Source organism: Sapajus apella, unplaced genomic scaffold (genome assembly GCF_009761245.1).
Source record: "Sapajus apella isolate SASKATOON/1434 unplaced genomic scaffold, GSC_monkey_1.0 scaffold35, whole genome shotgun sequence".
Classification (NCBI taxonomy): Eukaryota; Metazoa; Chordata; class Mammalia; order Primates; family Cebidae; genus Sapajus; species Sapajus apella.
In genome coordinates, this window is record NW_022436975.1 from 4,230,260 (window position 1) to 4,243,802 (window position 13,543).

Sequence of the window (13,543 nt, forward strand, 5' to 3'; positions counted from 1 at the left end):
CTCAAACTCCTGGGCTCAAGCAATATTCCTGCCTTGGCCTCCCAAACTGCTAGAATTACAGATGTGAACCACCATGCCCAGCCTATATTTGTATTCTTAAAAAGGTCATCTAACATTATATATTCTAATGCTGATTAGCATAAGGGTTTTTCCCCCTTTATTGTATTTGGGAGTTTACTATGATCTTAAATAAATGTACATAAGAAAATTTTAAAAATGGAATTGAAATCATATGTGACATGATAATACTTTTGAAGAGGGGACTGATTAAAAAAAATCCAAACTGACAGGATAAAAAAGACTTGAAGAATATTAGGTTTCAGCTATTTGTTCTCTCTCCATTACACATAATCAGGGATAATCTGGTACTAAGGAATATATAAATATGACAATTAATTTTCCTCAGTTATTTTATATTTTGTTAACTAAAATATGTACTTTGATAAACCATACATAATTCAATAAAACTGCTTAGAAATAAGATTTTTAAAACCACTTTGCCGAGAAAGCTTGTAAAATTTTAACTTGAAAATTAGTTGAAATATTATCCACAAACATCAAGAGAAATTGAAAATAAAACATTTGTAAGAAGAAAAATATCATTTTATAATTTGTCACTGAAACCAAACTGTATAAATATAACAACAAAAAAAAAAACACTGAATCCAGCCACTCATTACATTATGCCAAATGAAACGTCTTCCTAGTACATACTACTCTTTGTATACAAGCTACTTTATAATCTGAAACACAAAATAGTAATATTTTAGTATACTGAAGATTGGAATAAAACTTGCAGAACTGTCTTCTTCAAGACTAGTTCATGAATATAAGAATCTGTTTTAAAAATAACCTGTAACAAACACTTAAGAAGTAACTACGTATAATAACTAAAACAAGACCATTGAAAATTATAGAGAAACATATCAGTCATATCACTGTATTTTATGATTGATCCTTTTATGAATAACAAACCTATATAACACAGTAACAACAAAATAAAACTAAAGAAATATAAGGCAGGGAAATTTGTGCATTTTACAATTACAAAAATAAGAGAAATTTTTAAAAATGGAGACACTTAAGTAGTCTTGAAACTTATCTGTGTTGTGGATTACTATTTAAATTACATCAACATAGAAATGCTTTAAGTCGCATATTTTACTGTTTCCCAGGACTATACCCACTTGCCAGCAATAAACTTGAGCTCCACAGACACTTGTAAGAGTTGCTTCACTGATTCAAGAGTCTTCCTTGAGTCTGTTCTGCTCAAATAATGACCCAAAATGTGTCTTTATGTATTAATAGGTGAAATCTATTAATAACTAATATACAACAGCTTAAAATAGACCTTAAACAGTTGATTTTACTAATATAACTTTTATATTTTCCAAGTTCAAATGTATTCAAAAAGCCCTTTTGTGTACATTAACTTTCAAGATCAAAACAAATACTTAACAGCAGTTAAATAAAATGAACAAAATTCTATAAGTCTAATAACTGTATAAAAATATATTCACGACTACATCTTAAGCACTTACCATGCTACTATAATTCTTAAGACAGACAGAAACAATAAAGACACAAAAGGATGCTAAAATTGAAACCCAATTTCTTATCAAATAATTTGGACTAAACATTTATTTCTACCAAACGTGCTTTTCTTGAAAATAGGATATGAACCAACACAGTAAGCCTTGAAAACTGAATCAAAAATGTGCATCATGTGTTGTTTATAAAGACAGGCATAAATAAGATAAAGGATGGTGCTCATTAAATTAATGCAGAACATTTAAATGATTGCTTAAATCCATTGAATTAATTACAGTGAAAATAAAACCTGAGCATTTCCCAACTCTCCCATGCATGTCTGTGGGCTTTAACATAGTTACAAGCACACCTAGGTAGACGCAAGACCTTGCCTTCACTGTAAGTACTGAGGATTTTGCTCCATTACATCAGGTTTCTGTTCTTCAACCAATCAAATGCCACTTGCCAGAGGATAAATACAGACTGGCATTGCAAAGGAGAATGAAACAAAGGCGCAAGAGAAAGGGGAGGAAGGGCAAAGGGAGGAGAGGAAAAAAACCATTCCTCTGAAGATATTTACAGGGTTTTTTGGCTTCTTTTCTCCTGCTGCTGTCCTTCAATCTAGATCTTTTAGAACAAAGCCCTCAGTTCTGATCTAGCCCTCTCTCCCTCAAGTTGTTGATGGCCATGGCCATGGGCTGAAGATGAGGGTCCACTCCCAGCAAGCCAAGTTGGAATTCTCAATGCTTTTACCAAAAAGTTTGTTCTTTAAAGTGACTGTGTTCTAAGTTTGTGTTTTCTATCCTTTTTAACACTTTATCTCTTTGAAAATAAGATACACAGAGAAATAAGGGATGTGAAAGCTCTCAAAGTTTTACACAATTTCAGAGTTCACAAACTTCAGCATAAGTGCCCTTGCTCCACAGCAATGCAGAATTCTAGTAGAATTACACACCAAATGGACTTTTCCTGCCAGCCCAAGGACCAAAGCCTGGACAATGTTTCTTCTAAAGGGAGTTCCATTGTGAGTTCAAAAGGATGGTTTTATAAACTCATTTCTCATAAACAATCCTATCACAAGATGTATCAATGTATTTATATGATCATTTCTTCTGGATATATTACAAAGTAGCTGAATATGTTAAAGTCTTTTGTATACTGATAGGTACCACCTCTTACATTACAACTGAAGGTTCAGGAAAGAACTACTAAATTACTATTCAAAAGGTAAAAAAACAGTTCCAGAAAAATACTGCAATCACAGTATTATATTGTATGTCCCGAAAAGATACTTGAATAATGTTTAATGAATTCAACACTAATAAAGTGGTAGTAGCAAAAATTTACTAGATTTAAATTTACTATAGAATTATATATAGTAAAAGTTATAGCATAGAAGTCTTAACTTTTTCTCATTTTATGGTGCACTGATTTTTGCTGCATTCAATTGAGCAACTCAGGATCAATAATAGCGTTCAAGAATAGACATGTTCCATGTATCCGTTTAAGTAATTTCAAACCAAAACTATAGATACGAATACTTACTTATCAAAGCTATCACTATTTTTGATGAAGCTCTCCAGTTTTTCCTTGGCATATTCCACCACATCTGAATGAAGCTCAATTCCATGATTTATTCCAAAAGGACCTGCAATCGTAGCAGCATTTTTATAAAAATTATTAATCATATGCCCTTACAGAGCTCTTTTAAGTTCTGCTCATTATACGTCACAGGAGTATTTAAAGACAGCTTGAAATATGCAAATACCTCCTAGCCACAGCCTTAAAGGTTGAATGGAAATCTATGTACATTGCTTTAACGTAAAAAAGAAAAACCAAAAAAAAAAAAACAAAAAACAAAACAGTTCACCCAAGTTTTCTATAAAAAAATACTACCAAGCATAACATTGAAACCTACAGAGTTCTCCCAAGGGAGTAGCTTATCTGGCAGGACACAACTGCTAAAAAAAATAGTATTTCTACATGAAGTTTAAGTTATCTGATATTATTTTCATTAATCATTTGCTAAAAAGTTGGTAATTCAAAAATACCTAAAACCAAGGGCTGACACAGATAACATTACATGAATGTCTCAGAGCATCCCTTCCCCCAACCAGTAAAGGCTAAATTCCCACCCCATTCCATTTCTTTTGGAGCTCCCAGTGCCTTGCAGAATGTGGCCCCAGGGAAGATGACTAGACTTGACTCTCAGGTTCTAGCATACTTTACACTTCTCACTTAGGATTTTTTTTTATATATGCCCATGGATGGACTGACCTCTCAGGAAGAGGTGAGGGCTTTCCCAGCCCCCAGAGATGTTCTTGGGCTGGTTCTTTTCCCCACCTTGGTACCAGCTCACATCTCATTTATATTCAAAATAATAAAGAAGCCAAAATATTAAATTTAGAAAAACACACAGTAAGGTCACTTTTTAATACATTAAATTTGAATATTCCGGGAACCTGAATTTCCATAGGTGTAACATATAAAATGTTTTAAAAAACCAAATAGTTTTCCTTGTTCAAAAGAACTCAAGTACAGGCAAGATGTCGTGGCTCATGCCTGTAATCCCAGCACTTTGGGAGGCCAAGGCAGGCGGATGGCATGAGCCTGGGAGTTCAAGACCATCTTGGCCAATGTGGTGAAACCCTGTCTCTAGTAAAAATACAAAAATTAGCCAGGTGTAGTGGTGTACACCTATAATCCCAGTTTCTTGGGAGGCTGAGGCAGGAGAATTGCTTCAACTCAGGAGGCAGAGGTTGGAGTGAGCCTACATCTTGCACTGCACTCCAGCCTGGGTGAAAGGGCAAGACAGTATCTCAAAAGAAAAAAAAAATCAAATAAAACTACAATTACTTAACATTATGAACATAGTAAGAAAAATACTATCCTATGACATAAACCTAATTTCCCTTTCTTCTTTTTAAAGTGATCGTTGACTATAAAACATGAGATGTTTACATTTTCATTACCCGTTAAGAACCTAGGACCAGGCATGTAATGTAATCATTACATGCCTGTGATCGGTGACTCATGCCTGTAATCCCAGCATTTTGGGAGGCCAAGGTGGGAGGACTGCTTGAGCCTAGGACTTCGAGACCAGCCTGGGCCACATGGCAAGACCTCATCTCTACGGTAAACAAAACAAAACAAAACAACAGCCAGGCTTAGTGGTGCATGCTTATAACCCCAGCTTCTTGGGAGGCTGAAGCATGAGAACTGCTTGAGACCAGAAGACAGGAGCTTCAGTGAGTTATGTTCCTGCCACTGCACTCTAAGCTGGGCAACAGAGTGAGACCGTATCTTAAAAAAAAAAAAAAAAAAAAAAAAAAGACAGTGCGATAGCTCACACCTGTAACGCCAGCACTTTGGAAAGCTGAGGCAGGCAGATCACCTGAGGTCAGGAGTTCCAAGGCCAGCCTGACTAACATGGAGAAACCCCATCTCCACTAAAAAAAAAATAATAATAATAATAAGCCTGGTGTGGTGGCACATGCCTGTAATCCCAGCTACTTGGGAGGCTGAAGCAGGAGAATCGCTTGAACTCAGGAGGCGAACGTTGCAGTGAGCCAAGATTGTGCCATTGCAAAAACTCAGTTTCAAAAAAAACAAGAAAAAGAGAGAGAAAGAAAAAAAAAATCTAGTTACATTTTTATGAAAAAAGAAAAACCAGGGCTGCACAGATAGCAGATCAATTAAAAAGGTCAATATTACTGGCACTGTTTCCTACAAGACAGAATACGCAAATATAATAACAAAGGTGTTAAGAATCTGGAAATCAAGGCTTCTAATCCATAATTCAAACTGCCTTATTAACAAAAGAAGTCTCAATTTCAAAGTTCTGGGTTCTTAGTTAAAGATGCCACTGGTCTCTTCCCCCACCTCCTTTTTTTTTTTTTTCCTGTTTTCTGCTTATTACCTAACAGCAAAGTGGCAACTTATGCCAGTAAGTTTAATTAATGTGTAAGAAAATTCCTTTTTTTCACATAACTTGTTTTTCATACTACCTTGACACAATTCATTAATATGTAAAAGATTTCTTTCACAAACATAAATACACATGTAAAATATGCTATGCATTAATATTGAATGTAAACACCATTTACAATTTTTTATAGATAAAACTGTTTAATTTTTAAATGACTGAGGCACATCTTTAATGATCACTACTTAACAATGTGAATGGTAACATGTTCAAAGTAAATTAAAAAAATACATTAATAAAAGGCAGAATTTAAATAGAGATGTCGCCAATATCTCATTTATTTAGAATGTGATTATACAACTTGAATGTATTAAGTGTATGATAAAAATATAACGCAATGCTGCTTATTACAACTCCCATTTGGTATCTGTATTAAATAGAACAACAGGAGAATGAACCAGAAAATTAAAAAAGCACACACAGCTACTTCTGAGAAAGGAGGCTAAGAGATCTAGGGTACTAAGGAAACATTTTGATTATTATATGCTGTTGTATGAAGTGTGTTTTAACCATCTGCATGTATAACTTTTTTAATTAAAAAGCAATGGGCTACTGAAAGATTTTTTTAAAAAGAGCATAAATATTCAAATAAATAAATAATATATAGCTAATAGAAAGATACAAGTTGTCAATGGAAAAAAGTGAAATACAAAATATGATGATGTTAACAGGCCAAGTGAAGCATGAATTTGACTCTGAATTCCAATGTTATTTTGTATTTGCCAATGTGAAGATTTTTCTATGCAATAAAGGGCTTGATTTTTGTAACATACATGCTTTTAAAAAAAAAGTGTTGACCTTTAATAGCTAAATATTAAAGAGAACATGGAAACATACAGCGAAGTCAAAGTTTATTAAAACAAATACAGTTATTAGAAATACCTAGGGATCTTACATAAGAAATAAGTTTTAAGGTCGACAACCCCCCACTGAGAACAGTAACAAATATAATAAAATCTAGACTGCTTTCAAGTTTTCAAATCACATTCACTGCACTCGTAAGAGTGCTTTTCTAATAATTGCATCTAATCTAGTTCATTTGTCATTTACCAATCAATCAAGAACACAAGCTTGTACATAAAAGTCAGTAATTACTAGGTTTAGGCATTAAGTGTCCATGCAATTCCAATTTTTTAATTTGTATCTATGACCACCCATGTAATGTCCAACAGACTGACGGTGTGGTGCTGGTGTGTAGAAGGCTGAGGCAGACCAAGGAAACCTGAGAGTTCCACACTGCATCTGAATGAAGTTCACTGTGCCTTTAGTATTTTGTGTAAAGCTAACTTACAGAACATAGCCACAGGCAAAAAGTACTTTATAATAAGAGGAGTTCTAAAGATGAAATAATCCAAGATCCATCATTTCAGTTGAGGACTCTGAGGTCAAAATACTGGTGTGGTGAGATAGATTAAAGGTCAGATGTCTTGGTTTTCAAATCCCAGTTCCTCCTCTTAACTGTTGTATAATCTGAGACCAGTCAGTCACTGTAAGACCAGTTCCCACTATATAAAAGGAGTCTCTGGGAAAAATCATTAAATTATGTAAAAGTACCTTGCACACTATAATGTAATAGACAAACTGTTGTTAAAAATTATGATGTGCTCTCTCCCCATATACAGAAACAGTTAGTTGTGGAAGCATAATTATAAACTATATAAGTGGTTCTCCACCCTGACTATATATTAGAATAACCTGGAAATTTCTAATTTTTAAAAGTAGATTAAATTTAATTTGATTTAAACTGTAAATCCCTGGGTCCTACGCACAAATGGATGAAAGCGATCTCTCACTGTGATCCAGGGTCTGCAGATAATCCTAACATCCAACTGGGTTGAGCAGTGCTAGTCAACCCTCCTAATTATTATAAAGCCCAATCTAAATTATTTTTTTTAAATCTGCTTTGAGCTATCCAAATCTTTGTTCTCATTATAGTAAAGTAACATCAAGAATTAACAACTAAAAGTATTTCAGCTAAACTAAATATTACCACAAGGGGGAGTAGGTGGATCAATCATTAGGTTTCTATGAACTTAATATAAACTCAATGAGAATTAAAATATAAATATAAAAGGATCTTTCAACAAATTACAATGATATTTCATACTAATTTTAGTTATATAAAATAAGGCATCTTTGTGAAGATTTACAAGCAACTTTGGAAGCATTCAGGAACAGTCACAGGCAAAAGTCAACAGGAATAATTCGGTTTCACTCCAAGAATATCCTATGGTATAATGTACAAAAACAAAACAGACCAAAAGGTGAATAAAGGAAAAAGGAGAAAAGCAATCAGCAAAAGGAAAAGTAATCATTAACTAGACAATTAAGAGAAGTTGTTCTAATATATTCCCACTTATCATGATATATTTAATTTCTTATGGTTTCTCTCACCCAACTATATCACACTGTTTTATATCAAGCACTGTCAAACTTGTCCTGAGTCTTGCCATGTTGGCTTAACCATTCTGAAGCAAGTAAGATTAGACTTTGTTCTCTGCTCTCCAGGTTTGAGAAAAGCATTATGAAACAAGCCCTGGAATTTACCAGAAACAAGATCCGGTTCCTTGGGCTCCTCTCAGACTATGGCTATGTAAAGCTACTCTCTTATCTCACATGAATCTTAGAAATATGTTTACATGAGATCTCAAAGTATTGGCTTAACAGTTACAGAAATGGAACCAAAGCCCTAAGTAAACCATATCTCTAAAATGTCCAAATATCAAGAACAGATGTCACAGTTAGTTCGTTTACATATTTCTACCCAATGTGCTGATAATATTCAGGACGAATAGGTCAAGAACAACCAATGGCTATACCTTAATATGTGCAATGGAATATTAGAGATTAAATTTCTAACACAGCAAATTCAATAAGCTGAGGAAAAAAATGTGTTCAGGTATAATACAGAATAGTTTAAAAAGCTAATTTAAACAGCTTCAGATTTTGACTCAAATTCTTCTTAATGCAATCATTTTCTCTGGAAGACATTTTCATCCACTCTTTCATTCCACTGCACATTTATTTGTGAAGTACATGAAGATACCTGGGACCAGCACGGTGATAGAGTGACATACTCAATAAATATTAGACTAAATGAAGAACAGCCAATAAGATTAACACCACACTTTTATTGCTAGTTCAGAAGCATCATGTACAAGGGTAGGAGATGTGTCTTGAACACTTCTGTAACCACAGCAGCTGGCGCAGTGTCTAATATAATACTTCTTTAAAGAATGATAAAGTTCATAAATGTAGCTACGGTCCCAAATTTAAAAAGGTTCACAACGAAGACTGAAACAAATGATATCCACAAAGCATAAAAATAGTTTTCATGTCTTGATTTTAAAATAGTGCATGAGCAAAAATATGTTAAATCTATATTATCTGATGGTAGGGAATGATGCATGCCATAGAAGTAAATGCTATAATGAAGTACATTCCATTCAAAATTAGTTTCTTATTGATTTTAGTTGTTTGATAGAAATCTGTCAAAATTCAACAAACATTTTCCTTTTATTCCTAAACAATTTGCTTCTGACTTCAAGCCAACTATCATCGCTATAAAGCATTATGTATATGCAAAAATCACAGCGTCCTCAGAGCTCTGTGCAGTTATCGTCAAAGTGGGGAGGGAACTAAGTAAACTATAGGACAGGAAGAGAAGGGAAGTATGTCAATGCATGCCTCTTGATATTTTTGCATTTTTCAGCCCTCTGATTATGTTACCTACTTCACAATAAAATTAAAGAGGAGAGACTGGTACTCAAGTTTCCTCGTTATGCAATTTTGAAGAAAAAAGTACTCTTCACAAAGAAATGAAACAGAGGAGGAAGAAGAGAATTTGTTGAACTTTTTGTCATGTGTGAAAGAGGGCAGGAAAAAAAAGAGTTGGGGGCAGGCTGAACTTCTGGAATCTGCTGTCCACTGAAGAAGAAACAGGATGCAGGTACCACACGTTTAAGTACCTTGGAAGATCAAGAGTGTCCAGAGCTCAGCTGACAGACTTTGGAGGCAGAAATCTATCAATCCTTTGCATGTGGGTGTTCCTTGAAGAAAGATTCACCCTTCACTACAGGATAAATCCAAAGTTGTTCCCTAAAAAGGATAAAGCCTTTATAAACATAACTAACACACTGAGATATAAAACCCAAGGAAACAATTTTGGGCAAGGGTGTGGGAGGGTAGCCTGGCTGACCCTGCAGGAACCTAACCCAGAGAGAATGTAAAAGCAGGCTCCAGACGAGACCAAGAGTTGCAGCGAACCAAGCAGCCCTGCCAACTCCAGTCAACCTGGCTCCAATCCGAGGCACTCAGTCCAACATCCTAGGAAAGACTGCATCAGCCTAGGAAAGGCTGTGTCACAGAAAAAGAAAGACAATTCCATGGGTGCCAGCTTCTACATGGAGAGCTAGAGATTCACAAATTTTACACTTAAGGAAACAAATTCAGGAAGGTTTAGTACTTAAAGTAACAATCAATTCACATTATTTACTATATAAAAGTTATGTTCTAAAAAATACAGCAAACATTGGGTTAGCAAAAAATGAACAATTGCTCCTTAGGAAAATATGTACATATATAAATATATAAAATAGATTATAATGTTAAATCCTGAGATCTCATCCTGGTAGAGACTGTATTACTTCACAAAAGATAAAATAAACTTAAGAAGTGTTAGAGACTTGCCTGAGCCACCCCAAGAACTGTTGCCAGAATTGGGATTCAAGCCATCAACAGGCCCCAGTGAAGACTGGAGCTTGTGACATGCGCTGGCCTCTCCCCTCTCAATCCTTTGGTCATTTCTGTATGACCACAGAGACAAGAAGGCAGAGAGTGCTTCGCTTTATCCCACCTCAGCTAGGAAGATGCAAAGCAGGAGACTCAGATTTTTTGTTCCTCTCTGCAGGCTCGCAAGTAATCATGAAAGCACTGTGAGTTTGATTTGGGGGTTTCAAATAAGTATTAGTAAGTAAGTGAATTCTCAAGAGACAAAATTTCCAAATAGTAAAAACTGGCTGTATTTGTTACATAGACAATCTTGGTTGAGAAACAGTTAATCACAAAGATAAAACTCAAGATGCTCGCCTCAGGGAAACACCTAAGCCACTTCACATCGCTGAAGAAATTTCCTCCTAACTTCTAAGACCAGCATGAAAAAACATCATCAGAAGAAATTACTAAGAAAACTTTGTAAAACCTGTATTGCTTCGTAATATTTATCACTTTTGTTATTTACTATTTGTTACCCTGTAATCAGCACTAATATTATCCATAAACATAAAATCACCTGAGTATTGATTTTCAGAGGTAGCAGCAATGAAAGAGGTGGTTGACAGTAATGACTTCTACTCCACAACCAGTAGAAGTGAGAGGGAGAAAAAAAAAATCTAAGAAATAGAACAGTGGTGGCAACTCCATATAGAGCACAGGGGCAGGAAAAAAGACGCCCAGAAGTCTAACTAGGACTAAGAAGTAATAGTTTAAATAGTTAAGAGTTTTATGAATCTCATAAAATGTCATTAGCCTAAAATAAAAGGTTTTCACAACAAATTTGCTCACAGAGTCCCAAATAAATCACATATCAAGAACAGATGGGTGGGCATGGTGGCTCACACCTGTAATCCCAGCACTCTGGGAATCCAAGGCAGGAGGATCATGAGGTCAGGAGATTGAGACCATCCTGGCCAACATGGTGAAACCCTGTTTCTACAAAAAATTAGCTGGGCGTGGTGGCGTATGCTTGTAATCCCAGCTACTTGGGAGGCTGAGCCAGGAGAATTGCTTGAACCCAGGAGGCAGAGGTTGCAGTGAGCAGAGATGGCACCACTGCACTCCAGCCTGGGCAACAGAGCGACACTCCATCTCAAAAAAAAAAAAAACGAACAAGAACAGATTAATTCCTAAAAATGAAAAAAACCAGGGTCAGGCGTGGTGGCTCACACCTGTAACCCAGCACTTTGGGAGACCAAGGCAGACAGATCACGTAAGGTCAGAAGTTCGAGACCAGTCTGGCCAACATGGCAAAACCCTGTCTCTACCGAAAACACACACACACAAAAAAAATATATATATATATATAAATATATATAGCCAAGTGTGGTGGTGAGCACCTGTAGTCCCAGCTATTTGGGAGGCTGAGGCAGGAGAACCAAATGAGCCCAGGAGGCAGAGGCTGCAGTGAGCCAACATCGCGCTGCTGCACTCCAGCCAGACAGTGCATGACTCAGTCTCCAAAAAAAAAAAAAAAAAAAAACCTTGCTTTAAAAAAAAAGGTATAACAGAAGATAGAGGAAAAAATGGGTTTGGTCTGATGCAGAAAACAGAGTCTACCTTACAGAAAAACCCTGATACCTGCCAAATGTGTCTTATCTCACCAAGAAGAAAGAGAGGGTAAGGGACTGGGGAACTGACCACCCTGGATCCCCCTCATCTTTTGCCGAAAGTAAGCTAATAAAGAAGATTCTTTAAGAGGCACTTTAAAAAACGAAGTAACAAGTATTAGTGAGGATGTGCAGAAACGAGAACCTCACATAACCTTAGTAGGAATGTAAAATGGTGCAGCCACTCCAGAAAACACTTTGTTCATGTCTTAAAAACAAATACAGATCAGCAATTCTACTCTTTAAGAATCTACCTAAGAGAAATGAAAATGTATATCCACACAAAGATTTGTACATAAATGCTCATAACAGCATTATGTATAATGGCCAAAAACTAGTAACTCAAATGCCCATTAACTGGTGAATGGATACACAAAATGTAGTGTATATGATGAAACAGCATTCAGCCATAAAAAGGAATAAAATACTCAGACATGGGTGAACCTTGAAAATGTAATGCTAAGTAAAAGAAGCTGGATTCAGAAAACCATATATTGTATGATTTCATGTATATGAAATGTCCAGAAAAGGCAAATCTATAGAGATAGAAGGTAGGTAACTGGTTGTCAGGGACTGGCTGTGTACTGGAAGTGGATGCAAGGGGGCATGGAAGAATCTTTTTAGCATAGTGGAAGTGTTTTCAAACCAGATTGTGGTAATTTCTGCACTACTCCATAAACCTAACTAAAAATCATTGAATTGTACTCTTAAATAAGTAAACTTAATAGTATGTGAATCACACCTCATTAGAGGGAGAACCAGCAAGAGAGGCTATGCATAGTATGCATAAGCATGCAGGCAAAGGAGAGATAGCATGAGCTCTGAGGTCAAAGGAAAAAAGGTTAGCTGAGTACGGACTATATAATGTCCTATGACAAAGAAAGAGTGTAGAGGTCAAACGTGATGGCAGCAGATAGCTTAACTAATGCTTTTGAACAACAAGGCAACTGTAGGTTATGGCAGTAAGGTTCCTGCCTATCAACTGTTTTACCTTTAGGAATGAATGTCACAGCACCAAGGCCGTGGCATCCATAGTGCTGGAGACACTGGCAGTCTCCCCAGAGTCAGTCCTATCAACTAGGAAACTGGGCAAGAGACTAAAAGAAAGTCATTAGGAGGGATGAATCTACGTATTTTAGGTTTTGAAAGATACCTAGAATTTTTATGAGTTATAAAAGAAAATGGAAATTAATACCTAAGTAAAAAAGAATCAGGATTCAGAATCCCTACCTGAATCACAAAGAGTCTGTCAGAATAACTTGCTTTTGTGGTTCTGATACTCAATTCAGTTATGGAAAGCAGAGGTAAAGTACCGGATGTGGGAGGCTGCTTTTTTTTGCATCCTATTTTTCAATGGAATTCCCTAAGAATGAAAAGACAGTACTGAGAGGAGAATCAATTAAGTACTGTATCTTTATGAAAACCCTTAGTTCAGGGAAAATATTTAACGAGATGCAAGCAGGACATGAAGATTATCTTCAATTCGAAATTCGAAAACATGACTCAATGAAATGAGAAATCTTAGGAGTTGGAGTGATCTATTCTCCATTGTCTTGGATAGAAGTAAATTTACGAATAATTGCTTTAAGTGTGTTTTAATAAGAAATTTTCTGAAGAAAACCCAATACAAAAATCAGCCATGCAT

General features: G+C 35.7%; 1 protein-coding gene across 5 annotated transcripts in view; it reads right to left on the reverse strand.

Moving 5' to 3' along the window:
• PCMTD1 (protein-L-isoaspartate (D-aspartate) O-methyltransferase domain containing 1) overlaps positions 1-13,543 on the reverse strand; it is an 86,114-nt gene that overhangs the window by 25,192 nt on the left and 47,379 nt on the right. For all 5 annotated transcript variants that reach the window (XM_032296057.1, XM_032296054.1, XM_032296058.1 and 2 more), the window contains one exon: positions 3,076-3,178. Coding sequence is in view for 3 of the 5 variants with exons in the window: in XM_032296054.1 (XP_032151945.1) it covers positions 3,076-3,178 (103 nt within the window). In the remaining 2 variants the exon portion in view is untranslated. Of the gene's footprint in view, positions 1-3,075; positions 3,179-13,543 lie in introns of those variants that run through there.